The sequence below is a fragment of the Oryctolagus cuniculus genome, chromosome 1, assembly GCF_051225735.1.
Source record: "Oryctolagus cuniculus isolate XC-2025 breed Fujian yellow rabbit chromosome 1, ASM5122573v1, whole genome shotgun sequence".
In the NCBI taxonomy this organism is placed as follows: domain Eukaryota; kingdom Metazoa; phylum Chordata; class Mammalia; order Lagomorpha; family Leporidae; genus Oryctolagus; species Oryctolagus cuniculus.
This window is the reverse complement of record NC_142867.1, coordinates 137,204,356-137,231,831: the sequence shown is the minus strand read 5'-3', so window position 1 is coordinate 137,231,831 and position 27,476 is coordinate 137,204,356. Positions and strand designations below refer to the sequence as shown.

Below are 27,476 nucleotides of genomic sequence, written 5' to 3'. Positions count from 1 at the left end.
ATAAAAAGATGACACTTCACCATTTTAAATAGTGTAATTTTTTGTTTAAAATGACTTTTTCACTGTTTATTGCCCATTTATAAGCACATTTTCATTTGGTAGGGTTTGCTAGTCATCATTATCTGAATTTATTAATTTCTCCAGCATTATACATGCTCTAATTTAATTAACAAGTTTCAGTTTGTCTTTTGAATTTTGTCATAACTATCTTTCCTATGCTAACAGAGTTTTCTATCTATTTATTTATTTATTTATTTATTTTGGTGCTTTTATTACCCCTTGACTTTGTCAGATGTTCACATGGGACTTGGCAGTTAGGAAAACAAAAAGGAAGACACGTGACCCGTGTCCTTGGGTCTACACAGTGTGGGAGTTGGAATGGAAATAAGCTCATCCACAGGCCTCCCTCTACCACAGGTCCTCCAGAGCAGCCCGGGACCAGGGACAGGCCACAGGAGCCTGGAAAGTTTCAGGGAGTTGTGAAAAATGTGACAGAGGGGGCTGGTGCTGTGGCATAGTGGGTTAATCCACCACCTGCTATGCTGGCACCCCGTATGGATGTCGGTTCAAGTCCTGGCTGCTCCATTTCCTTTCCAGCTCCCTGCTGATGCACCTGGGAAGGCAGAAGATGGCCCAGGTACTTGGGCCCCTGCACCCATGTTGGAGACCTGGAAGAAGTTCCTGGCTCCTGGCTTTGGCCTGGTCCAGCCCCTGGCTATTGCGGCCATTTGGGGAGTGAACCAGCAGATGGAAGATCTCTCTGTGTTTCAAATAAAAATAAATTAAAATAGATCTTTTAAAAAATAAAAAGCTACAGAGGACAATGGTGCTGCCCCCACCAGTGCACATGTCCCTTCTAGTGCTCAGTGGGAAATCTGGAACCTCTCTCTTCTCCCAACAGTCACAGGTGGGGCAGATCCATGAGGATGACCCTAGGATACTAGGCTGTGGGGTTCTGCCTTTGAAGGGTTCCTTCTATAGGGAATTATGTAGCAACCTTCAGTTTAGACTACCAGGTAAGGAAGGAAAACAGAGAGGTGGTGCAGGGGAGCTGGGCTATAGCTAGAAAGTCATATATTGACCAGCAAGTGAGCAGTGTGCGTCTCAGCCTGCACTACCCACGTGGACAGGTATGACTCTGGGCTGTGGGCCTGGGCGTGTCTTTGTGTCAGACAGGTGGCATGCCAGGAGTCAAAACCCTGTCACATCCTCGGTGCATAGCCAGGTTTGTGCCTGTGTCCACTGTCTCCTAACCTCACAGAATGATGACATGCCAAGGGAGATAAAAAAAAAAAAAAAAAAAAGGTGAGTGACCCAGCATGTCTCCGGACAGGCAGCACTGTGCTTGACTCCTGGTTTTCTCTTTAAGCTCAGGTTGTGAAAAGCAGCTTACAACTCCCTGATTTCCTCTGCAACTTGGACCAGATCCTTCTTTGTAAGTTGAGTAAGGCTACACTGAGGCTACATTGAGTTTGGACCTATCATGAGGGACCCAGAGCTGGGCAGGAGAACAGTTATGAGGCCCACTGTGTGCACGAGGGGTCAAAGTGGGTGCTTTGGGGCCGGCTGGCTGCAGGGCAGGCTGGAGCATGGTGGTTTGCATCAGGCTAGTCAAGGGTTTCACTTTTATTCTAAACCCTAGCAGAAGTTTTATTTGACAGGTGTTTAGCCCTGGTTACATACTGCTTGGTGGTCCTCATGACGAGACTAGGCTTAATCAGAGAAGGTCCTTTTCCTCACTCCACCCCCACCCCCTCCCCACCTCCGTGTGTCTCTCTGGTGGAGTAGATGCTGGAGAGGGGAAGACCAGGAAATGCTCCATGATGCTGCACGGTGTGCATACCTGGAGAGAAAAATGCACCTGTTGCTCTCCCTCCCTTCAGACCCAATCTGTTGGCTCTGGAGTCTGCATGGAGCCCTGTCAGGGGAGTGGGGAGGGGAGGGCAAGGAGGAGTGGAGAGGGATGGGGACATGCCCAACAGTCAGGAAGAAGCCCCACCCCTCACCCCCTCTGGCTGGTACAGGGAGAAGAATGCTGGGGAGCTAAAGAGGGTACACTGTGACCAAGGCAGGTCACCGCTCCACAGGCAGACATGGAACCCACTGGAGTGTGTGGAAATGGCCACAGCACAAATCACACACTTTACTGTTTGTAGAAGGACGGCTTGCTAGCCAGCAGGCCTTATCTGGTCCTTGAGCCCCTTCTCTCTAGTATAGAGTTGGCCGGGTATCTTAAGTGCTCCACGCTTATCCAGTGAAGAAATGGAAGGACAGTTAAGGGGAAGAATGTCTCTTTTTTTCTCTCTTTAGGAAAACCCCTCAGCCCCTGCCTGCCCCATTTCCCCTGCATTTCCATCCTGACGACTTCTCCCCTTCCCTGAAAAGTGTGTGGGGGAGGCCTTTCCACGAAAAAAGTATTCAGATCCCCGAATTCCTTTTCAGCCTGCACAAAGTTAAGCATTACAGGCAAACCATGGCTCAGTCCATCTGTCACCCACAATGCACCCTGAGGTCATTTCTCGTTTGGCTGTGGCAGCAGCTTGAAGTGCAGACGTCCCCAGTGGCCATGGCTGGGGACCAGGGTGCTCTGGGGTGCCCCACACAGGTCTTCCCTAGAGAGGGTTGGGGGAAGCTGCTCCTGGCATCCAGCAGGCCCTGCTAGAGGCTGTTGTTGAAGCCAGAGGCAGAGAAGTGGGAGATGGGCAGAGCTGCTGGAGAGGGGTCAGTGCCGGCTGCTCCTGGGTCTCCGGGTATACAGGCAGCACCCCTGGTCCCACAGCCTTTGGAGGCTGCCGGCCTCACCCTGGCTGCTGGCTCCACGGAACAAAGCTGCTGCCCCAGTTCTTGCAGGACCCAGTCCCCCATGCAGGAGCAGCCCAGGGTGTGGGGAGGCCCTGGATGAACCTGAGTCCCCTACCACCAGCTGGGAAGGACTCTTGGGAAGCAGAGTGGCCCCAAGTCTCCAGAGGGCTTGGCTGGCACGCCGGCTGAAGTCTGCAGGTCAGGGGAGGCCCCACACATGCCCAAGTCATTGGTGAGCCGCAGGCAGACAGCTTGATGAGATGCCCCCTCCGACTCCCAGGAGAAGTGGCTCACTTCGCCGGCGGACTCCAAAAAGCCATGCTGGCCACAGTAGTGCAAAGGCTGGCCAGAGCCTGGGCCGGGGGCCTGTGCCCAGGCCACGGCCCTGTGAGGACTCTTCTGGCTTCTCTTTGTCATGCGAGCTCTGTGGTTCTGAAACCAGACCTGGGAAGGCACAGTGGAATGGGAGAGAAGAGAGGAGGAGAGGGAAAGGAAAGACATTTTCGGATTAAACCCAGTCCCATCATTAGTATCACCAAACAGTATGTGACCAGGGTTAAACATCTGTCAAATAAAACTTCTAGGGCTGAGAATGAAAGAAAATCCTTAGCTGGGAAGATCCAAACCGCCCTGTGTCCCAGCATGCCTCAGCTAGTTGTCCCCACAGCACACCCATGTGCTACCCTGGCAGGCCAGGGCCTCAGTGCGGCTCTCGTGCCTGACCTGGCCCTCAGGTCAGCCTCAGTACTGGCACTTCCAGTCCCTCCCCTCTATCTCGTCAACCACAGCTTAGCCTTTGTAACCCAGACCATGTCAAAAGTGCCTCTCCAGGGGTCAGTGCTGTGGTGAAGCAGGTAAAGCCGCCACCTGCAGTGCTGGCATCCCATATGGGCGCCAGCTCGAGCCCTGGCTGCTCCACTTCTGATCCAGCTCTCTGCTATGGCCTGGGAAAGCAGTAGAAGATGGCCCAGGTCCTTGAGCCCCTGCACTACGTGGGAGACCCAGAAGAAGCTCCTGGCTTCAGATCAGCACAGCTCTGGCCGTTGTAGCCAACAGAGGAGTGAACCAGTGGATGGAAGACCTCTCTCTCTGTCTCTCTGCCTCTCCTCTCTCTGTGTAACTCTGACTTTCAAATAAAAAAAAAATTGCCTCTTCAGTCCTATCAGGCAGGCAGAATTTAAAACTTTCTAAAATTTATTTCTTCTTTTTTCCCAGAATTTTTTTAAAAATTGTTTATTTACTTATATTAAGGGAACAGATTTCATGTATTCCATACAGCTTTAAGAACATAATATTATGTCACACCCTCCCTCCTTCCCACTCTCACTCCTTCTCTTATTTTCTTGTGTTTTTTGCAAGGACATACTTTCTTTTTTAAAAAAAAAAAGATTTTATTTATTTATTTTAACAGCATACTTACAGAGAGAGAAGGAGAGACAGGGAGAGAGAGAGAGAGAGAGAGAGAGAGAGAGGTCTTCCATCCGCTGGTTCACTCCCCAAATGGCCGCAATGGCCAGAGCTGCGCCGATCTGAAGCCAGGAGCTTCTTCTGGGTCTCCCACGTGGGTACAGATAAGGAACAAGGAGGCCCTGCAGTCACTACTCTGCAATCCAGCAGATGGTCAGGATGGGTTTTGCCAGTGTGAAAATGAAGTTACTCTTGTTAGACTCAGGCAACATTGCGAGCCAGGAAAGCAAGCAGGAGGAGAGTCCACACTCCTCTGCCCCTGAAACGAGAACTGTCTCAGTGACTCCCCAGAAAACGCCCCCAGAAAGTCCTTCTGTAAGCAAGGTTACCTTTGCACCCTTTGAGCCTGCAGCAATTCAGGTCCAGTGTTCTCCCATCACCAGCAGCATCTCCACCAGTGAGCGGATGCCAACACCTGCCTCGGACCTCCAAGACCATGAGATTGTACCTCCGAGTTGGTCCCCCTTTCTTTAAAGATTTACTTATTTATTCGAAAGGCAGGTTTACAGAGAAGAGGAGAGAGAAAGAGAGAGAGGGAGGGAGAATCTTCTAGCTGCTGATTCACTCCCCAGATGGCTGCAATAGCCAGTGCTGGGCCAAGTGGAAGCCGGGAGCCAGGAGCTTCATCCAGGTCTCCCAGGAGGGTGCAGGGCCTAGGTATTTGGGCCATTCTCCTCTGCTTTCCCAAGTGCAATAGCAGGGAGCTGGACTGGAAGTGGAGCAGCCAGGACACGAGCCAGTCCAGATGGGATGCTGGCACTGCAAGCAGCTGCTTAACCTGCTATGCTTCAGTGCCAGCCTCCCCCCATTTCTCCCTTTTGCTGTTAAACGCTCCCCTTACCCTTCCCTCTTGGGGTGCACCTGGGTTTGTTATCCTGTGCATCCTGCATTCTAATCAATTTGCTCATTCTTTGTTTTTCTTTTTTGAATCTTCCATCTTATTTATTTGCGAGGTGGAGACAGAGAGAGAGGGAGAGAAAGAGAGAGAGAGAGAGGTCCTCCATCTGCTGGTTCACTCCCCAATTGGCTGTAATGACTGGAGCTGCACTGATCTGAAGCCAGGAGCCAGGAGCCTCCTCCAGGTCTCCCACATGGGTGCAGGGGCCCAAGGACTTGGATCATCTTCTGCTGCTTTCCCAGGCCATAGCAGAGAGCTGGATGGGAAGTGGAGCAGCCGGGACTTGAACCAGCACCCATATGGGAAGCTGGCACTGCAGGCGGCGGTTTTACCTACGCCAAAGCACCAGTCCCATTTTGCTCATTCTTGAACAGGTTCTTTATCCTTGAAGATTTTTTGTTTGTTTCTTTTTAGCTTTGACACCAGCTTTTTCATGCACACATACCTTCCAATCCTGGACCAAGAAGAGAATGTTAAATGTGCCCCCTAACAAACCCTACAGGGCACCCTGTCCCCTAATCAGTCACCTCCAGCTCCCCAGGCCTATGCCTCCGTCAGGGCACACCCGAGCCTTCGTTTTCCCGCAACAAAATGTCAGGCTCCCCTGCAAGCTTGTGAGGTCTGCCAGATGCAGCAGATGCAAGTGACTAGTTGGCTCCCTTGCCGCACCATGCTCTGTATGCACAGCTTTCGTTAGTTATTATAGGGTGCTCTCATTTCCATAATCATAAGAGGCAGCACAGACACCTCTTGGTAGATGTCTGCTCCCACCACAAACCCTGGTTTGATTTTCATCCCTCTGTGTGCAAAACACACCCCCTCTCCTTTTCCCATCAGACTGCTGCCTGCTCAGCATTTTGGGGCAAGGCGCCCCATAAAGCCCAGTCGCCAGCTCCTGAACAGGCTCCCACTCACTCCCCAGTCCCAGAAACACCAGGGCAGCCCAGGCCCCTGTTGGCACAGTGCCAGCCCCAGGCTGCCCTGTGCACTTCCAACAGCAAGGAGATAACGACTTACCCAACATGTTCTTTGCAAGACAAAGGCTCAATTCTTCCACTTTCCCAGAAATACAGACCTGCTCTCCACCAGACACACTGCAGCCCCGGGCAGGGCCCAGCTGCTGGCCCTTTGCCAGAAACAATCCTGCTTTTCTTCCCAGCAAGGAACCTGCAGCAGTGTCACAGTAAGTATCTGATCTACAAAATGTCAGGATTTCCTGCGCTGGTTCCAGGAGCTACAAGCTGTCACTGGGAACCATTTGCCTAACTTCTGAAGCTATCCTTTTGTCTGTAAAATGGTCATGAGGTTGTCCTACACAGTAGGGTTGTCTGGGCTTCAAGGAGACAAGGATTAGAAAGTGTTCAGGAGGGGGCCAGCACTGTGGTGTGGCAGGTAAGGCCGCTGCCTGCAGTGCCAGCATCCCATATGGGCACTGGTTCAAGACCGGGCTGCTCCACTTCCCATCCAGCTCTCTGCTATGACCTCGGAAAGCAGTAGAAGGTGGTCCAAGTCCTTGGGCCCCTGCACCCATGTGGGAGACCTGGAAGAAGCTCCTGGCTCCTGACTTTAGATCGGCGCAGCTCCAACCATTGCGGCCAATTGGGGAGTGAACCAGTGGATGGAAGACCTCTCTCTCTCTCTCTCTCGCTCTCGCTCTCGCTCTCTCTCTGCCTCTCCTTTTTCCCTCTGTGTAACTCTTTTCAGAAAAATAAATAAGTCTTTAAAAAAAAAAGTGTTCAGGAGGTCTAAAGGGTGCCTGCTCCTCCCTCCCTTGCTTTGTATCTCCTGAGGCCAAATGATAAAAGACTTTCAAGACTTTCTCTGCTCTTTGCTTCCAAACCTGGGACTGTCTCAACTTCTGGTATCTGGCTCATTTTGTATAAACTGGAACAGGAGGGTTCCACAGGAAAGAAGATAGAGAAGTTAGCTTGGGAAACTCCTAAAAACAGAAAGTCCTGCCCTCACCTTCCAGGTCTCCTTCTATCTGGCCTTGGGAATTTGTCCAGCTTTCCCCTTTTGGGTTGTGATAGGTTTAAATCTCTCTGGGGTTATGCAAGTTTTTTAAAGTAAAACTCTTCACATGCAAGAGTGCATGGTGCAAAACAAACCCTCCCAGGATGCTGCCCCTTTGCTCAGGTCCTGATTTACTGCACCATCTTGATCAAGCACCTCCCAAAGGCCAGGGAAGAAAACAGGCATTGAGACACAAGGCCTGCCTGGGAGAAGCTGACAGACCACAGGGGACCATTGGTGGGAGGGGGGAAGACAGAGCAAGCAGAGACAGCTGCTAGAATGGGGGACCCCTCTCTCTGTAAGGCGTGCTGTGGACAACCACCTGGGAGTATTTCAGAACTCCCTAGGACCAGATCAATACATCAGATATAGGTCTTATAGGTCACAGGGGAGTCAGGGGGTAGGAGGGGACAAGGCCAAAGGCAGCACAGAACAGGTGGTCTGAAGACTGGGGTCACCCAGGAGTTGGTAAGCTTCCACACCCCCAGGCGCTCTGTGTGCGGATTCAACCAGCTGCAGAATGAAAATGTTTGGGAGAAAAATTGCATCTGTACTAATACATACAGATTTTTTTTCCTTGAACAGTAGAGTATAACAGCTATCTACACAGTACTTATATTGTATTATGTATTATAAATAATCTAGAGATGATTTCAAGTATATGAGAGGATGTACCTAGGTTCTATGCAAACACTAAGACCATTTTATATAAAGCACCCAAGAGTCCACAAACTTTGATACCCACAGCAGGTTCTGGACCTGATCTCCTATAGACACCAAGGACAACTGCCCATGCTGGGGCCACACTCCTAATGCTGATTCAAACACTGTGGGATAGGGCACTGATGGAGTCCAAGGTTGACCATCGCTGCCCTAGGGCAGAACCCTCAGGAACAGGCGGGAGCTCTTCAATGAACCTCTGCGTTTCGGGGCTCCACTCTCAGACAGTTAATGTAGGGCAGCGGTTCTCAGGCTTTGCACACTTTCCCTCACACTTCAGTCCCCTGGGAGTATGGGAAAGCCAGTTCCCAGGCTGGTCAGAGAGCCCCATCAGAACTGCCTTTACAACAACATCCAGACATGATTTGTTTTTCAGCCTCCATTCTCTCCATGCAAAAACGGAGTTGGGAAGCTGACCCAAGAATCCAGTCTCTGTGACCATATACTGCCAATCCACTAAATTTTCCAGCGTTGAGAACATGGTTCCTTTGCTGGAAAAATTGTCACTTAAGAGGTAATGGTTGGCCGGCGCCGCGGCTCACTAGGCTAATCCTCCACCTTGCGGCGCCGGCATACCAGGTTCTAGTCCCGGTCGGGGCGCCGGATTCTGTCCTGGTTGCCCCTCTTCCAGGCCAGCTCTCTGCTGTGGCCAGGGAATGCAGTGGAGGATGGCCCGAGTATTTGGGCCCTGCACCCCATGGGAGACCAGGAGAAGCACCTGGCTCCTGCCATCGGATCAGCGCGGTGGGTCGGCCGCAGCGCGCCGGCCGCGGCGGCCATTGGAGGGTGAACCAATGGCAAAGGAAGACCTTTCTCTCTGTCTCTCTCTCTCTCACTGTCCACTCTGCCTGTCAAAAAATAAAAAAATAAATTAATTAAAAAAAAGAGGTAATGGTTTTTATTATAATTATTTTAAAATGCATCAGTGAGTAGTTTTAAGTGTCTCAGTTTTAATTTCTAACATGGTAACTGACAAATATAGGCCACACAAATTGATTTAGACACTATCCCTTGCCAGAGCTGTAACCTAAATTATGAAACATCTCGATCCTTTATTTTCCCAGTCCACTGAATGGGGATGATGTGAACCTCCCTGGGGTATGGATAAGATTAACTCAAAAGTGATGTTTTAAGTTTGTGGAAAAATAGGTACCCAATATACACACAGTTCCACTTCTTGCGTCACCCCAGGGACCAGAGCACCCTAAAGAGCCACATCTACACTTTACCTGGATTTGAGGCTCAGGAATCTGTGTCAATATGGCCAATTCTCTTCGGACAGTAATACCAGGATACTGGTCCTTTTCAAAGGCTCCAATAAGAATCTTGCATTGATCTTGATCAAACTTGGTCCTCCTGCACCTCTGGCCTCTGAGTGCTGGGACAGCCACAGTGTAAGAGAAAACACTCAAGAGGGGCCCAAGCAATTTCTTCTCCTAAGCTCAATGTAGGACCTGCAGCCTCCCAATGAGGGAGGAATCTGCAGCCCAGTGAGAAAGCTCAGGCCACTTTGCAGGGGTCTTGCCACGCTGCTGGAGACCTCTGCATAAACCCAAGGAAGAGCCCTAGAGTCTGCCCAGACTGTCTCCTTACCACACTATTGTGAGTTCCATGCATATCATAAATATATCACAAAGTCAGCATGCCTCACACAGGTTTGGGGACATCTGAAATGTGAATTGTGACCACAGCTTGTAGGCACTGATACTGATGTGTCAGTGACGGGCTGGCTATTCCAAGACACCTATTAACGTGCAGCCTGTTAACCTGTGGATTATGTCAAATCTATCAAGGCTTGTCCTTTGCTTGCCACCAAAATACAAATAGGAGGGTACTTCAAAAAGTTTGTGGAGGGGCTTGGATGTGGCACAGTAGGTTAAGCCACCTTTTACAAGGGCCTACATCCCATATAAGCGCTAATTCAAGTCACAGCTGCTCCTTTTCCAATCTAGCTCCCTGCTAATGCACCTAGGAAAGCAGCAGATGATGGCCAAAGTACTTGGACTCCTGTTACACTTTTGGGAGACCTGGATAGCATTCTGGGCTGCTGGCTTCTGCTGGCCCAGCCCCTCTCATTGCAGACATTCGGAGAGTGAGCCAGGGATGGAAGATGTCTTTCTCTTGCTCTCTCTCTCTTCTCTTCTCTATGTCACTCTGCCTTTCAAATAAATTAATAAAATCTTTTTTTTAAAAAAAGTTTGTGGAAAAATGGAATTAAAAGGTAAGTTTATTTTGGTTCTAAAAAATTTTGAAATCGATGCATAATGTTTTTACATGTGTATTTCATGACCTTTATGAAGACCCCTTTTTACATGGATTTCAAAAATTCTTTTGCACCAATATAAACTTGATTCTAATTTTTCCATGAGCTTTTCAGTGTCTTCATACTAAGAGAAACCAAAAACCAAAACCCAAGTAAGTTTCATGAGAGAAAAATCTGAAGTCAAAGAATTTCCACACATTAATGCTTGAATTTTCCCTTGTGAGCTGAGAAAGCCCCCAACCCTCGATTTTAGCGTGGCCCCCTAAGTCCATCGGAGTTGGTTAGACTCCCCATTGACTTGGGAGTAAGCTCAAAACAGAATTTAGTATGAGGAAGAAAACAGACAAAATACAAGATCTAGGCAAAACTCTAGCCTCTGCCCAGGCTGACCTCCTGCTCTTCACAGCCATTCAGAGCCCCCAGGAGCATTTTCCCTTTTCTGGGCGACTGCATTGAAACGCTCCCATCACTCATGCCCTCTTCCTCCTCCCGAATGTCTGCAAGGTGGCTTCCAGGTTCCCCTTGGTCTTTTAGCCTATATGTGTTAAGCTGAGTAAAGTAAGCTTGAAGGCAGCCACACCAGGTGGGACGTGCTGCCTACAACACATTATCAAAGAGAGGCGTCTGGGATCCCCAGCTCCTCCCACTGCCCACCCCAGAAAGGAGCCTGCAGTCCTTGGAAGGAACTCACGGTCTGAAGCCGTGGTTAGCAGAGAGCTTGCCCACGGGAGTGGGAACAGATGGTGGGAGACCTGGAGGAAGCTCCTGGCTCCTGGTTTCGGACCGGCCTAGCTCTGGCCATTGTGACTGACCATTTGGGTAGTGAACCAGCTACTATTTTTGACTTACATTTTAAAAACCAGAATATATATTTTTCTGCAAAGGGAAATGAATTCATATGTTACATATGTCCTCATATTTTTAAAGCATTATAAATACACAGAAAAGTGCCAAGTCATAAGTTTGTCACTGCTGCCAGATTCTCAAACCCCCTCATGCCCTTTCCAGACACTTCCTGAGGCTTACTGTGTTTCTGTTTTCTTACACCGAAGATTAATTTTTTTATATATAAATAATACAATATACATTCTTTTTGCCCAGTTTCTCCACTCATTATTGTGTTTTCAGATTTATCTATGTTGTCAGCAGTAGTGACACTTCATTCATTCTTATTTCTGTTTAAAACTCCATCAGGTAAGCACTGCACAATTTATTCATTCTTTGTGGACTGTTTCCAGGTTTGTGTTATTTAAAAGAGCCCTATGCTATACAAGAATTCTTGTGTGTCTCTGGTGAACATACACTTTGGTCAACATTGCATCACGTATACTATGGTGGTTTCACAAGTTGATAGTAATGTCATAGCCATCTTAGTTTGTGTAAGTAAATTCTATGATGATGTTCACATAATGACAAAATCATCTAAATATGCATTTCTCAGAATTTATCCCATCACTAAGCAACACTTGACTGTATATATGAATACTTTTCTTCTTCCTCTTCCTCCTCCCCCTCCTTTTCTTCTTCTTTATACAGTCTGTCAAGTTAAAATCTCAGGAGTAGAACTAGGCCATAGGGTGCATTTATATATGTATATATGCTAATATACACACATACATACATATAATAGTACTTCAAAATTTCATGGAAAAATTCCTATTATGAAAAACTATACATGGATTTAAATTAAAAAAAATATTTATTTAAAAGACAGAGTTACAGAGTGAGAGGGAGATCTTTCATCTGTTAGTTCACTCCCCAAATTTGGCCACAATGGCCAGGGCTAGGCCATGACAAAGCCAGGAGCCTGGAATTGCATCCCGGTCTCCCACACTGGTGGCAGGGACCCAGGCACTTGGGGCATCTTCTGCTGTTTTCCCAGATATATTTAGCAGGGAACTGGATAGGAAGTGGAGTGGCTGGGACAAAAACCAGCACTCATATGGGATGCCAGCATCACAGGTGGCAGCTTAACCCGCTATGTCACAATGCTGGCCCATACTGCTTGTTTTCTAAGAGTTCCTTACAAATTCTTTGTCAGATATATGGTTACAGTTTTCTTCTTCTTCACCATCGCTTTCCTGCTCACATTCTAATGGCATATTTTGATGAATAAATGTTCTCACTATACAGGGCCAGTGCTGTGGGTTACGCCCCAGCCTGCAATGCCATGTCCCAGCTGCTGCACTTCCAATCCAACATGGGAAACCTTGGAAGAGGCCCAAGTGCTTGGGCCCCTGCACTCATATGGGAGACCTGGATGAAGCTCCTGGCTCCAGGCTTCTGTCTGGCCCAGCCCCGGCTATTTTGCAGCCATTTGAGGGGAATGGACCAGTAGATGGAAGATCTCTCTCCGTCTTTGTGTCTCCTTCTCTCTCTCTGTAACTCTGCCTTTCAAATAAAAAAATAATAAAATGAATCTTTAAAAAAATGTTCTGACTATTGATGAAGTCCAATTTCCCTTATAGTGTTTCATTTCCCTTATAGTGTTTCTGGTAACTTAAGAAACTCCATCTACCTAATCCAAAGCATATAAGTAAGATGCTGTTTTCTTTAAAAAGCTTCATTATTTACCTTTCCTGTTTAGCTCTGCAGTCCATCTGGAGTTGGTTTTGGCTTTGCGATGGTATGAAATCTGGATCAATATCCAGCCCCTGCCCCATGTTATTTTCTGAAAACCATCCTTTTCCCATTCTACTACCGTATCTATCTTCATAATTAAAATATTTTTAAAAAAGTTTATTTATTTCAGAGGCAGAGAGAGAAGAGAGTGAGAGTGAGCGAGCGAGAGATCTTCCACCTCCTTACTCCCCAAATGCCTGCAAGAGGGGGCTACACCAGGTGGAAGCCAGGAGCTCCCATCTCAGTGTGAGTCTCCCAGGTGGGTGGCAGGGGCCCAAGTACTCGAGCCATTAACTGCTGCCTCCCACAGTGCACATTAGCAGGAAGCTGGAAGCGGGAGCAGAGCCGGGACTCGAACCCAGGCACTTTGACATGGGATGCAGGCATGCCGCGTGATTTCTTAACTGCTGCACTAAATGCACACCCCAATTCATATTCTTTCTTGCTTTTGTTATGCAGTCGGTGGCACTCTATTTATCAGGTCCTGCAGCCTGCCGCCTTTACTTAACAATTTTAGCAACTTCCCATCCCTGTACATAAAAAAAAAATTTCACTCATCTGTAAACCCACATTATATTGCATTGGCGAGGTGGGAAACAGTGGATGCATTTTGCATTTGTCTTACTGTGTGTAATAATGTTGAGCGTCTTTCCATAGAGGCGTCTTGTGTTTTCGGTCCTTTCAGGGTCAGAGTCCGCCCTCTGAAAGGTATGAGTTCACGGCGCTGATGGACCATGGTCCAGACAGGAAGCGCTCACCTCCCCACGCCGCAGGCCGAGCCCGCCTGCCGTCACCACGGGCAGAAAGACATGCCTGTGGCGGAGACCCGCAACACGCGTGCTACAGGCCGGTAGCCTCCGGCGTGCGGGGTGAGACACCCACCCCGCCCCCTCGCCTGGCGGCCCCGCCCCTCCTCGCAGCCCCGCCCCGCCCCGTCACGTGACGCGGGGCCGGCGGCCATTGCTCCGCGGCCTGGCGCTGGGCAGTTCTCCGGGCTTGGGTGACCTAATGCGGGGTTAAGCCGCCCTGCTGCGGGACAGCGGAGAGAAAGGAAAGACAGTCGGGCCTAGGACGGAGAGCGTCCCTGACTGGGGCCGCCTAGGTCCCCGGTGGCAGGCTCGGGGGCCCGCCGCGGTGTTGCTAGGCGACCGCGTCGGGCTCGGAGCGGCTGGCCGGGCTGGGAGCCTGGGCGCCCATGGACCAGTACTGCATCCTGGGCCGCATCGGCGAGGGCGCCCATGGCATCGTCTTCAAGGCCAAGCACGTGGAGGTGAGAACGGGTGCCCCCCTGCTCGGATCGCGTCGGGGGGCGGTGCCCGGCCTGTGTTCGGACAGGTTGTGGGCGCGGCGCCCGCGCCACCCGTCCTCTGGCCCCGGCTTGAGCCCCGGCGTGGCTCCCGTTTACCCGGCTAACGAAGCCTCCCCGTCTCACACCTGTCTCTCGCCCTGCCTGCCTCCGTCCCGGGGTCGGGCTGGCAGTGTCCGCGCTCTTTCCTGTGCAGACTGGCGAGATCGTCGCCCTCAAGAAGGTGGCGCTGCGTCGGCTGGAGGATGGCATCCCCAACCAGGCGCTGCGGGAGATCAAGGCTCTGCAGGAGATCGAGGACAATCAGTATGTAAGTGGGGGCCCGGCCTGGCGGAGCGGGGCGTCGGGGCGTCGGCGGGCATCGCCTTCGCTTCCTGTCTCCCTCATCCCCACTCTCTCCTGCCTTCACTCACTCACCCCTTCAAACGCCTCCAGGATTCCCTCTGTGCGCTCCTCACTCCGCCCTTTCGTCTGCCTCCTCCGTATCCCTTAGTTAGGCCGTTTGTGTCTGCTTGTTCACCCTCGTTCATCCAATTCCTCACTCATTTACTTTCTGGTTTAGCACCTAGTTCTTTATGATCTCATTTTCTTATTCTCCTTCTCGAAGCATTTAGTGATTTCTGATGGGGATAGAAAGCGCTCGCTGAGCTCATGTGTCCTGCAGGCTGTGCCGAGGGCTTGACACCACTGTGGTCCGGAGCCCTCTGCCCCTGTGCGTGGTGTGTTTCAGAATGTGTTTCTCAGGCAGTGGGAGGAGGTTAGGTCACCTGCTCTTAGGCCCACAGCTGCTCAGTGGAGTCCAGACATTCAGCCCTTGTGGCCTCCTGTATGTAGCAGGCTCTTTCCTGGGTTTGTTCTGATGGTTCAGAGAGGAGCTGGCCCAACCCAGCTCCTAGGAACTTAAGTGTGGTGTCGGGGGTGACGGGATCCGTCTGATGCGGTTTGTGCTGTGACAAGTTGCCAGGAAGAGTTATGGCAGTGAGAGGGACCTCTCACACCCCCAGCGTCATTACTCTCTATGGTCCTCTCTTAATCTATGTTGGAGTACAGAGCTGGTCTCCTGCCAAGTGACAGAGTCTCTGTGGTCGCGTGACTTGTGTTCATTGTCTTCTGGAGATGTCCATGATACACTGGGCGATAAAAGGATGTTCTAAAGCTTTCTGTGTCATCCTTGTTTTGTATGAAAACACTTACCTGTGTGTATATGTGTGTGCCTACCTACTGTAAAGTCTGGTAGAGTGTACTCCAAGATGGACTGCAGGTACTTGAGTTTTTCTTTCCCTTATAATTTTGTGTACTGTCTGTGTGCATGTGTTTTGATCTGTGAAATGAATATGTACTACCAGAAAAGCAGCAATACAGCCATTCTAATTTTTCAGGCAAAACAAAAGAACTTGCAGACAGCTGATTTTGGGAGAGAGAGCTCCATAAGGAGGGCAGTGATGTGGTCCCTGTGCCCAGTGGTCAGCATTCCTGAAGGTTCTTTAAAACATGCTCTGGATTGGTTCCTGGCCTGGATCACCCTCACCACTCACCAGAAAGATTGCACCAACCTGTAGATTGCTCCCCAGGCGAGAGTTCAGAGGGTTCTGTCCAGAATGGAAATTGAATCGTCCTCTCCCCGCTTAGAGAACCCCAGGGGCTTCTCTTCACATTTGGGGCAGAGTCGCTTTGTGCCCATCTCCAGCCACTGTCCCTGTTCAGTCCTATCCTAGAGCTTCCTAGGCACAGAGCGGAGCAGACCCATTTCTTCCCCCAGACCACCTCCAGTGTCCATGTCCCTCCCCGTCCTGCGCCCACTGAGGTCTTGCACCTGGTGTCCCACTGCCCACTGCTTTTTCCCAGTTCTCTGCGTAACTGGCTCCCTGAGGAGCCCCTCCCTGCCCCTGCCCCATGTAAATAAGGAATCCTTTTCTCCAGTTGAAGAATTACACCACCTTAGTATACAAGAAGTCTTCAGAGAGTTCTTGAAAAGGTACATGTTGTGAAAAAACTAGATTTCAAACATTTTTTGTACTAAACTTTTTAAAATTCTATTTCCCACAGACTTTTGGGAATTACCTTCATATGTCTGTCTTGTGTGTATCAGCCCTGAACATATCCCTTTGTTTATTTATCAACCGCTTAGCACACTTGGCACCCTTGGCACTTTGTTAGTCCTGTCTTCTGATTCCCTGGACTCACTGGTAGCCTCAGGGCGTGTGATGTGTCTTTAGCTCTCCCAGCACTGGGCAGGTGTGAATCTTGGCACCCTGCCCTTGGTGCTTGCATTTAATGGCTGCCAAGGAAACAGGAAGAACTCTGCTTGTGCCGTGTGTATGTCCAGGTGGGTGGGTGGGGATGCTGCCCATCAAGTAACCTTCTACAGACCTTTTCCCTGGGTGTCCCAGGAGCATGGGGTTCCCTGAGTGTCCCAGGAGCATGGGGTGGGGACCTGTGTTGGCTCAGGAGGGCAGAGCAGCATGAGCGCTAAGCATCCTGGTTCTGAGGTCAGGTCACGTGTTGCCATCTCTGCCCGCAGAGGGGGTTTACAGGATGCCTGCCCACAGGTGGTGCAGCTGAAGGCCGTGTTCCCGCATGGTGCAGGCTTCGTGCTGGCCTTTGAGTTCATGCTGTCGGATCTGGCCGAGGTGGTGCGCCATGCCCAGAGGCCGCTGGCCCCCGCACAAGTCAAGAGCTATCTGCAGATGCTGCTCAAGGGCGTCGCCTTCTGCCATGCCAACAACATCGTGCATCGGGTCAGTCCCAGCATGGGCCGGGCTGGGCTAGTCCTTATAAGGCTGTGGTCAGAAGGGGACAGAGGGTCCCAGGGCCTTCAGGTGAGCATCAAGGGTCTGAGCTGACCTAGGCCCTCATCCCCAGGCATTAAGAGACTGGTGCCTCCTTTTATACCCCCAGGACCTGAAACCTGCTAACCTGCTCATCAGTGCCTCAGGCCAGCTCAAGATTGCGGACTTTGGGCTGGCCCGGGTCTTTTCTCCAGATGGCAGCCGCCTCTACACACACCAGGTGGCCACCAGGTAGGGGCAGCAGATCCCCTGCCCTCCCTTGGGGGAAGAGATGCTCTGGTTTCCTTGCCCGACATTGCTTGTGGGTTCAGATGGGGCTTGGGTGACCTAGGACAGCCTCCCATCTGACTGGTGGCCTGGCTCTGACCTCCAGCTCTCTTCCTCCCAGGTGGTACCGAGCACCGGAGCTCCTGTATGGTGCCCGCCAGTATGATCAGGGTGTTGACCTGTGGTGAGACTCCCATGCCAGGCAAGGGGCACCGTGGTCGTAGCCTCCTGCCAGGCTCTGGTGTCCTCTCCGTTGTGAGCTCCAGATTGCCTGGCAGGACTGGGATCTGCCCTCATTAGGGTTTTGGAGCAGCCTGGGGTTGGGAGGGAGGAAAGTGGTTGTCCCAGAGGGCAGCCTCTTGTCTGGCTGGTGTGTGTAGGACTAAGACCCAAGCATGTGACCTTGCCCATCTAGTCCAACGCCTGTGTCCCAGGGTGTGAAGTCCCTGAGCCTTCTTGGGGAGCAGATGGTGGTGGTACCCCGGCATCTGAGATTCAGAGCTGTTTTGTAGATTTGCTGTGGAAAGAGGAGTGTGTGTGTGTGTGTGTGTGTCCCAGAGCATGAGGCTCTGAGAGGTCTCAGGGCTGTTGGGGTTTGCTTTGTGTTCTAGGGTTGAGGTTCTTGATTGGGAGTCTGCACCTGTGGACATGAAGCCCTGGTGTGCAGTGCTGGAGCTGGTCTGGAGGTCTGTCCCATGGCGTGAGATCTGCTCGGTGTTCTGTATCCGCAGGGCTGTAGGCTGCATCATGGGGGAGCTGTTGAACGGGTCCCCTCTCTTCCCGGGTGAGAACGACATTGAACAGCTTTGCTGCGTGCTTCGCATCTTGGGCACCCCCAGCCCTCAAGTCTGGCCGGTTTGTAGGGGCCCCTGGTGGGGAGGGTTTGGGGGCAGATTTGCTCCAGTCCACAACAGCAAGTAACTGCTCCCTGCCCTGCACCTTCTCTCTCATGACCCCAGCCTCCCTTGACCAACAGGGACCACTGTCTAGGCCCAGTGCCAGGGTCCCCCCTCCTGTCCTGCCCACCTGGCATACACAGCACCTCAGCAAGCTGGGCCTGGGGCAGATGCCCAGGAGGGTCAGGGAGCGTGAGTGGATGATGGGGGGGCCGGGTGGATGAGAGAGCAGACAGCGAGGCCCTGAGACCTGGTACTGAGCAGTGAGGGCAGCACGGGCTCTCAGGTGCTCCCTCCTCTTTGCGTCTCAGGAGATTACGGAGCTGCCCGACTACAACAAGATCTCCTTCAAGGAGCAGGCACCTGTGCCCCTGGAGGAGGTGCTGCCGGATGCGTCTCCTCAGGCCTTGGACCTGCTGGGTCAGTTCCTGCTGTACCCGCCTCGCCAGCGCATCCCGGCCTCCCAGGTAGGCTGGAGGCCCTGGGCTGCTCCATCAGCTCCCTGTTGACCTGACTCTGCACTTGGTAGCCGTGGTTCCCCAAGTCAGCACCCTTTAGAACCTATTGTACATGGGTATACCCAGGACAGGGGCCCCAGGCCAGTGTGCCTCTCATGAGCAGAGCCCGCTGGACACCCCCAGCAGGAGAGAGAGTGACCTGTTGGAGGGTGCATGCCTGTCCGCAGGGAAGTGCACGTCTGGTGTGCGGGGTTCCAGGCTGCCCTGAGCCTTGAGCCACGCGGCAGGCGTAGCCGAGTCACTGAGGGCTCGCGTGCTCTCTCCTCAGCAGCATTCACTCAGCTCTAGCGTGTGCCGGGCATCGTAACAGCAGCCCTGCATCTGGGGCTCCAGGCAGGCAGGAGTGTGGTAGCCCCAGGTGCAGGGCGGGCCAAGGCAACCTGCCTGACAGGTGAGGTTTAAGCTTGAAGAGGGGTTTGCTGAAGCGGGAAATGGTGAGCAGTGGCCTAGAGGGTAAGGACCCCGAAAGCTGGTTGTGACTAGAAGGCAGGGAAGGGTGGTGAGCACCGAGGAGCCCTCCCTGGAGGGTGTCAGGGCCTAGCTGTCAGGCAGACGGGACCTGCGGGCCTGCTGGCCTCTCATTGCCTCTGCTGCTGGCACCAGCAGCCCGTGCTTGTGCATACCCTGGGGGGGTCCCCACTTGTGGCAGCGCCTGTGGGCTCTGTTCGCCTCTCTGCGCAGTTGCCTCCCAGAATCTGCATCCCTCCTCGTCCCCTGTACTCTCTCTTCCACCTGGCAGAGGAGTGACCTTGACTGAGCAGAGCAAGTCACACCCCGTCCTGTGCCAGGCCCTGCTGTGGCTCCACCTCACTCGCAGGGAAAGCCAGGGTCCCCCTCATGACCCACAGGTGTTGCAGCCTCAGGCGCAGTCACCTCTGGACCTTGCCCACTCTTGTTCCCTGTGCTGATTCCTCTCCAGCCCCAGGATTGCTTCCATGTCCTAGAACACATCAGGATGCTGCCCTGGGGTCCGTGGACATCTGTTCCTAGCCTGCAGCACTCCGATCAGGCCCTCCTGTGCCCCTCTCCCCCGCCCTGGCTCACCTCGCAGGCCTTTGCTCACTCGCCTCGTGGGAGGCCGTCACTGCTCAGCAGCCTGCAGCCTCCCCAGCCCTTGTTCCCTTTCCCATAGCACTGATCCTTTTCTGGTGTACCATGCATGTTACTCGATCTTATTTATTACCCCCCCCCCCCATTCTATCCATGAGCCCGAGTTTTTGTCCGTTTTGCTCATTGCTGTGCCCAGGCTCTAGAATGGTGTTTAGACGTAGCAGTTAACTTAGCAAGGTTTGCTGCGTCACCTGAATGCATGGGTCAGCCCCTTGCCCTTGGCTTGAGGCTGCGGACAAGGCAATAATGGTTTTCTTCTGGTGTTCCTTCTTGCTTCCCCCAGGCCCTCCTGCATCAATACTTCTTCACAGCTCCCCTGCCTGCCCACCCATCTGAGCTGCCCATTCCCCAGCGCCCAGGAGGACCTGCCCCAAAGGCCCACCCAGGGCCTCCTCATGTCCATGAGTTCCACGTGGACCAGCCTCTTGAGGAGTCACTGCTGAACCCAGAGCTGATCCGGCCCTTCATCCCAGAAGGGTAAGATGCTGGCCCAGGTCCTACTCACCTGCCTCCAAGGATCACGCAGGCTGTTTGTCCTCAGCTTCCTGCCAGACAGCCTTCCAAGGACTCTCGCAGCCACACTGGGCCGCTCTCGTCATGTGCTGCTTCTTAGCCTTGTAAGGTTTGGTCTCAAAGAGGCCATGCTCCTGGCCAAGGCGATGAGGATGTCCAGCTCAGCCGAGGAGACCTGTGGCCCCTGCTCTGTGGCCCTCACATCTGCGTGCTGCCGACTTCAGCAACACAAACAGCGAGCTGCACCTGCTGTCCAGGACTACCACATAGAGTGGCGACACCTGCCTGGGTGCAGGTGCCCAGGGCACTGCCTCCTGATCAAGAATCATCCAGGGAAAGAAAAGAAATGTCCTCATCCTGAAAACTCAAGTGGGATGAAGTTTGGGTTTGGCTTTGTTCTCAGGACATTAAACATCCTAGTTCAGTATTTGGGATTTATTATGAAAGCCTTAAGCGGCTCTGGCTCTGTCTGTGTCTGCTCCTATCAAGGGAAATGGCATCGTTTAATGGCCCTTGTTTTCTGGGGGATCACTGGGAAGTAACTGACCATAGTTACTTCTTCCCTGAGGGCTTCCTGTGGGCAGCACTTGTCTGAGTGTTTATTTGCACGTGAGGTGGACAGAAGTTCAAGCCCAGGATGGGCAAGTGGGGGATGCAGCCACAGCCACCTGCATCTCCCTTGGGGTGAGGCTGAGCCAAATGCAGCTATGCAAATGAAGAAACTGGCATTCCTGGAATTTACTTACTCAGCAAATCCCAATACAATATGTGCTACCTCTGTTTTTTTCTTATTTCATAATTATTTGATAAGATGATTCTAAAAAAATAAATGGAGGGACTGGCGCTGTGGTGTAGTGGGCTAAGCCTCCACCTGCAGTGCTGCCATCACATATGGATGCTGGTTTGTGCCCTGGCTGCGTCTCTTCCAATCCAGCTCTCTGCTGTGGCCCGGGAAAGCAGCAGAAGATGGCCCAAGGACTTGGGCCCCTGCACCTGCGTGGGAGACCCGGAAGAAGTTCCTGGTTCCTGGCCTCCAATGGGCACAGCTTTGGCCGTTGCACCAATGGATGGAAGACCTTTCTCTCTGTCTCTCCCTCTCTCTGTAACTCTACCTCTCAAAATAAATGAATAAAATCTTTTTAAAAAATGGAAATGCAGAGAGCTAAGAGGAGGAAGCAGAGGGGAGATGTGGAAAGGACTTACCAACCAGGTGTCAAAACGTAGTACAAGGTTATGTAAGGACTAAGAAGGTGTGGATTAGTTCAGGGATAAAAGCAGACCAGAGAAATTTAATCTCAGCGAGTCTGTCTTCTTAAAGTGTTTGTTTTATGCTTCACATCTGTTGACTCCTCTGTGAGCACTGGAGATGACTGACACTAGGGTAGCCACTGGCCTCAGCATTCAGCGGGAAGCTGTTGCTTTCAGGAGAGTCCAGCGTCTTCACAGTCTGGCCCCTGTTCATCTCTCCGCCTGTCTTCTGCAGACTGTAAACTATGGTGGGTAGAGATACCAGCCTGCTCAATGCAGGGTGATGTCCAGAGTCAGTGCCAAGAATAGGAAAAGACGAGGGTGGGACCCAGGGTCAGTGCCAAGGTTAACAGAGCCCAAGGAGGACGAGAGTCGGGCTCGGGTGAGAAGGACCCTGAGAGTCACCGTGAAGGTCAGGTGAGGATGGGGCTGAAGTGAGGAGCAGAGGGCTAGGCTCAAGTTCAGGTGAGTGACAGTGAGGCAGTGAGGGCCAATATAGGAGCCAGGGCCAGTTCTGTGGTCGAGGGAAAAGACCTGGGATAGGTATTGGTATGGGTCAGGATTATGGGCAAGGCATGAGCAGAACCAAAGCCAGAGCATAAAGGCTGATTGTAGGGAGATGGGTCATTGAGGGTTAGAACCAGGGCCAGGATGTGGTCAAGGCTACAGTGGAAGCCAGGGCCAGGGGAACGGCAGAGTGCACTGAAGGCTCACTTGCTGGTAGGAACAAGAAAGCTAAGAGGGCACATGTGGTAAGGTCAGGGCAAGACAGGGCAAGCCTGGGACCTGTGCTGTGGCACAGCGGGTTGAAGCCCTGGCCTGAAGTGCCAGCAATCCATGTGGGTGCTGGTTCGAGACCTGGCTGCTCCACTTCTGATCCAGCTCTCTGCTGTGGTCTGGGAAAGCAGTGGAGGATGGCCCAGGTCCTTGGGCCCCTGCACCCATGTGGGGGACCCGGAGGAAGCTCCTCCTCTTCGGATCGGTGGCCAATTGGGGAATGAATCAGCGGATGGAAGATTCTCTCTCTCTCTCTCTCTCTGTCCTCTCTCTCTCTCCTTCTCCCTCTCCTCTGTGTAACTCTGACTTTCAAAAAAAAAAAAACAAAAAAAAACAAACAGGGTCAGGACGCGGTCACTGGGTGGGTGAGGTCCAGGGGAAAGGCCTCAAGCACGATCTAGGTGAGGGCAGGTGCAAGTGCAGAGAGGAACAGGGGTTGGGTTAGAGGAGGGTCAGTGTCGGAAGAGGGGGTGGGGGCAGCGGAGGGTCCGGCAGAGTAAGGCTGGGGTGGCAGCGCTTCAGGCTGCGAGGCTGTGACGCAGGCCTGGGGGCGGAAGCAGGCGCGCGGCGGGGTGGGCGTGGCTTAGCCGAGCGGGGCGGAGCCGAGGCGCGTGCCGGCCGAGGCGCGGCTGGGAACGGACGAATTGCTGGACGCCCGGGACCTGCTGTGTGCGGCGCAGGTGGACGAGGTGACCCGGTGTGCCCTGGGCGGGTCCAGGGCGGGAGCTTCTCCGCGTCTGCAGTGGCCCGTCCGTCCGTGAGGTAGCGCCGTCCGTGAGGTAGCGGCGTCCGTGGCGCGCCGGAGGCGCTCGTGGTCCGCGGGCGGGGACCGCGCCGCCTCGGGAGTTCGGAGAGTTCCTCGGACAAGACCGGCTCCCCGCCTGAGGGTGGCCGAGGGAGCCTTGTACCTTCACTTTCACGCACTGTTCTGGGACCCCACCCCGGGAGCTTGGCTGTCCCCGCTCTCTGGCGGTGGCGCCCGGCTGCGGTCCGAGGTGGTCCTACGGGGTCGTCTGGGACCCCACCCCGGGACCTTGGCTGTCCCCGCTCTCTGGCGGTGGCGCCCGGCTGCGGTCCGAGGTGGTCCTACGGGGTAGTCCGGGACCCCCACCCCGGGAGCTTGGCTGTCCCCGCTCTCTGGCGGTGGCGCCCAGCTGCGGTCCGAGGTGGTCCTACGGGGTCGTCTAGGACCCCACCCCGGGAGCTTGGCTGTCCCCGCTCTCTGGCGGTGGCGCCCGGCTGCGGTCTGAGGTGGTCCTACGGGTCGTCGCAGCCCGCGCTCCTCCCCGGCCTTGGCCGTGCTCCCGAGACACCTGCTGAGGGACCTGTCTAGGCCGCCGGGTCCGCACTCCAGCCTGAGTCCCGGGCGCTCAGCGTGGCTGTCCTAAGTGCCTGTATCAGGCAGGTGCTTTGTTTTTCCCTGTCGGGAGGGATTTTGTTTTGCGTCCCTCTGTCTAGCACAGTGTGTGCTTTACACGGGGCGCTGTGTGCTTGGACGCTTGGCGTCCCCTCAGTAAATATTTGCCGTGTAAATGGATTTCCCCAAAGAACTTAAAAATATTTTATTATACGCTCTTGCAAAAAGATGAATAAACAGCTCTCACATGAGTAATTTCTTTAAATGCGTACAGTAAAATACTAGATTTTCATTCCCATTTTTACGGATAAGGAATAGCACGGTGTTTTGCCTGAGGTGTGCCACGGAGTCACACACAAGGCTGGAATGGGATCCCTGGCTGTTTTCTCAGCAGTGGGCTAGGGGCAAGTTAGGGAAGAATTTGAAAGGGAGATGCCTCATACCCTTTGGCAGCACCAACTTTTCATGCTCATCGTTGCCTCCTAGGTTTCATGAGGCCAGTAACCCCTGTCTCTCAATTTCCTTGTGAAGGCAAGGGGCTAACAAAAGGATTCTCACAGGTGGTTAGCGTTTATTTTTCAAGGTATAGTACATACTGCAATTCTCTATTAGAGAAACATGAGGGCATTTCACAAAGTTCCTGGAAAATTTGTGTTATGAAAAACACTGCATGAATTTCAAACTTTTTCGCACCAAAATAAACTTTTTTGTATATTCTGATTTTTTTTAAAAAAAGGATTTATTTTATTTATTTGAAAGGTAGAGTTTCAGAGAATCTTCCACCCACTGGTTCACTCCCCAAATGGCCACAACAGCCAGGGCTGTGCCAGGAGCTTTTTCCAGGTTTCCCACGTGGGTGCAGGTATCCAGGCACCTGGGCTGTCCTCCACTGCTTTCCCAGGCGCATTATCAGGGAGCTGGATCAAAAGTGTTGTAACTGAGACTTGAACTGGCATCCAAATGGGACACTGGCCCTGCAGGCGGCAGCTCATCCCACTACGCCACAACACCGGCCCCTCAAAATGAACTTTTAATTCCTTTTTTTCCCCACTGACTTTTTAAAGTACCATCATGAGACAGTACTTGGGTTTTGTTTAAAACATTTTAAAAAATTATTTTTTTAAAGATTTATTTATTTGGAAGGCAGAGTTACACAGAGAGAGAGATACAGAAGAAAGAGAGAGTTCCTCCATCTACTGGTTAACTCCCCAATTGGCCAGAACAACTGGGCCTGGACCAGTCAGGAGCCAGGAGCCAGGAGCTTCTTCAAGGTTTCTCATGTGGGTGCAGGGGTCCAAGGACTTCACCCATCCTCTGCTGCTTTCCCAGGTGCATTGCAGGGAGCTGGATTGAAAGTGGAGCAGTGGGGACTCAATCAATCATCACTAGCCCCTAAAAATTATTTTTAAAAAATTAAAAAAAAATTATTTAAAAAAAATATCCAAAGGGCTGGTGTTGTGCTGCAGCAGATTAAACAGCTGGCTACAATACCAGTATCCCATGTGAGCTCCAGTTTGAGTCCCAGCTGCTGTATTTCTGTACAACTCCCTGCTAATGCGCCTGGGAAAGCAGCAGAAGATGGCCTGAGTATTGGGACCCATTGCCACCAACGCATGAGACCCAGATGGAGTTCCTGGTTCCTGGCTTGTTGTGGCCATTTGAGGAGTGAACCAGCAGATGGAAGATCAATCTGTCTGTAACTTCGTCTTTTAAATAAATCTTTAAATATATATGTATATTATGTGTGTGTGTGTGTGTGTATGTATGGCCGCAACCGCCAGAGCTGGGCCAATTCAAAGCCAGGAGCCAGGAGCTTCATCTGGGTCCCCCATGTGGGTGCAGGGGCCCAGTGTTCTCTTGGACTTGGGCCATCTTCTAAACACTCACACACACACACACAAACATACACGTATATTCAAAAGGCAGAGTAGAGTGCAAGAGATCTTCCAGCTGCTGGTTCACTCCTAAATGCCCATAACTCAGGGCTGGGCCAGGCCCAAGGCAGGGGCTAGGAACTCAGTCTGGGTCTCCCATGTAGGTGGCAGGGACCCATTTACTTGAGGCATCCTCTGCTGTCTCCCAGTCTACATGCATTAGCAGGAAGCTAGGATCAGAAACAGAGCCAGGAATCAAACCCAGATACTCTGATTTGGGATGCAGGTGTCCCAAACACCATCTTAATGCCTGTGAAATGCCCACCCCTCAGTTGGCTTTTGAACCAAGAACTATAGAAAAGGGAAATGCATGGATCTTCTTACTTGGTTTTATTTTATAAAATATAAACTTTACATCCCTAGGTGTCCAAAAGACTTCTCAAGGGCTGAGAAACTCTGATGCAAGGCTTACTTCTTTACTATCATTTCCAGTGTTTCCTTCTCACTGCAGCCGGAGTGATCTTACTAAACAGTTTGACCCTCCCCCTCCCTTGTTCAGAGTTCTCAAGGGGCTTGTCACTGCTTTCGTCATTTGCTTTTGGGAGTTAGTTTAAGCCCATCTCCACCTCTTCTTTCTATTCTTCTCCAACCAGAAGCTTATGTTGTAATTAAAGCAGATTGCTCACCCACCCTTTTTTTCTTTTTCTTTTTAAAAGACAGATTTATTTATTTTATTTGAAAGGCACTGTTACAGGGAGAGAGATGGGGGGGGGGAGAGAGAGAGGGAGAGAGAGAGAGAGTGAGTCTTCCATCCACTGGTTCACACCCCAAATGGCTGCAACGGCTGGAGTTGGGCCAATCCGAAGCCAGGAACCAGGAGCTTCTTCCGGGTCTCCCACGTGGGTGCAGGGGCCCAAGGATTGAGCCATCTTCTACTGCTTTCCCAGGCAATAGCAGAGAGCTGGATCGGAAGTGGAGCAGCAGGAGATTAGATTAGGCACCCATATGGGATGCCGGCACTGCAGGCGGCAGCTTTACCAGCTACACCACAGCACCAGCCCCTCGTCCACCTTTTTCATATGTAATTCTTTGCCCAAGTGTTCTCTCTCTCCTTGCAGTGCTTCAGCTGTTCTCTTAGACAAAACATCTCATCATTTGACATTTGATCAGTAATTTTTTCTAGACAAAACTTTTCATCCTGTGGCACTTGATCAATAATCTTTTTTTAAATAGGAATTAAAAAAAAGATTTATTTATTTATTTGAAAGTCAAAGTTACACAGAGAGAGGAGAGGCAGAGAGAGAGAGAGAGAGACAGACAGACAGAGATAGAGAGGTCTTCCATGCGCTGGTTCACTCCCCAAATGTCCACAACAGCCGGAGTTGTGCCGATCCGAAGCCCGGAGCCAGGAGCTTCTTCCAGGTCTCCCACGTGGGTGCAGGAGCCCAAGGACGTGGGCCATCTTCTACTTCTTTCCCAGGCCATAACAGCTGGATTGGAAGTGGAGCAACCGGGGCTCGAACTGGTGCCCATATGGGATGCCGGCACTGCAGGCAGCAGCTTTACCCGCTACGCCACAGCACTGGCCCCTTGCCCACTTTTTTCACAAGTGATTCTTTGCCTGAGTGTTCTCCCTCTCCCTGCAGAGCTTCAGCTGGCCATTCATTCCCACTGAGGTGGTCATTCTTAGGTTTCTTATTCCATTTTGGTTGTCCAGTGTGTGTCTTGTTTGCCAGGGTGAGTTTTCCTCTGTTCAGTGACCAGGTTGGGTTTAGTTCTTCATTCCCTTTGCTGCACCTGTCTAGGAGCTAACAGCCTGTGGGCTGAGCACATGCTTTCTTCTCTCCTTCCTTGTTCTAGGTGTGGAATGAGGCTTCAAGGACCAGGGAACTGTGGAGGTGAGTAGAGGAGGAGCACAGGCGGATCCACAAAGGAGAGATGGTGCACCAGATAACTGGGAAGGTATCTTGAACACTGCGTTTCTGGCTCTGTTAAGTATGAAAAGAATATTATCCTCTGCCTACCAGCAGGAAACT

At 51.9% G+C, this 27,476-nt stretch overlaps 1 protein-coding gene and 1 pseudogene across 8 annotated transcripts in view; both read left to right on the top strand.

Annotated features, from left to right (window-relative positions):
* The first annotated feature begins 13,714 nt into the window (after nt 1–13,714).
* CDK20 (cyclin dependent kinase 20) lies at nt 13,715–21,337 on the top strand. 7 transcript variants are annotated; one of them, XR_016222630.1, is made up of 8 exons: nt 13,715–14,055; nt 14,288–14,401; nt 16,641–16,829; nt 16,990–17,111; nt 17,269–17,349; nt 17,879–18,002; nt 18,355–18,510; nt 19,955–21,337. XR_016222630.1 is itself a non-coding variant. In XM_002708284.5 (8 exons), the coding sequence occupies exons 1-8, from the start codon at nt 13,981–13,983 to the stop codon at nt 20,150–20,152; spliced, it is 1,041 nt and encodes a 346-aa protein (XP_002708330.3). In that variant the 5' UTR covers nt 13,715–13,980; the 3' UTR covers nt 20,153–21,337. The 7 variants fall into 7 exon arrangements, 6 of the variants coding, with proteins under 6 accessions (XP_002708330.3, XP_089171730.1, XP_017197944.3 ...); XM_002708284.5 differs by having other exon boundaries at nt 17,269–17,331; XM_089315604.1 differs by lacking the exon at nt 17,879–18,002 and adding an exon at nt 17,759–17,833 and having other exon boundaries at nt 17,269–17,331.
* A 378-nt stretch (nt 21,338–21,715) lies between these two features.
* Nucleotides 21,716–27,476, top strand: part of LOC149128656 (F-box/WD repeat-containing protein 12-like) — a 40,031-nt pseudogene continuing 34,270 nt past the window's right edge. Inside the window, exons 1-3 of the transcript XR_016214927.1 lie at nt 21,716–21,844; nt 22,797–22,898; nt 27,301–27,338. The product of XR_016214927.1 is annotated as an F-box/WD repeat-containing protein 12-like (transcript). The remainder of the gene's footprint in view (nt 21,845–22,796; nt 22,899–27,300; nt 27,339–27,476) is intronic.

What these genes read in the sequence shown, in the direction of transcription:
- CDK20 (XM_017342455.4), top strand. Translation starts at nt 13,981, where the DNA reads ATGGACCAGTACTGCATCCTGGGCCGCATCGGCGAGGGCGCCCATGGC. An exon ending in TCAAGGCCAAGCACGTGGAG is followed by an intron (nt 14,056 to 14,287) that starts GTGAGAACGGGT and finishes TTTCCTGTGCAG; the next exon opens with ACTGGCGAGATCGTCGCCCT. An exon ending in ACACACCAGGTGGCCACCAG is followed by an intron (nt 17,112 to 17,268) that starts GTAGGGGCAGCA and finishes TCTTCCTCCCAG; the next exon opens with GTGGTACCGAGCACCGGAGC.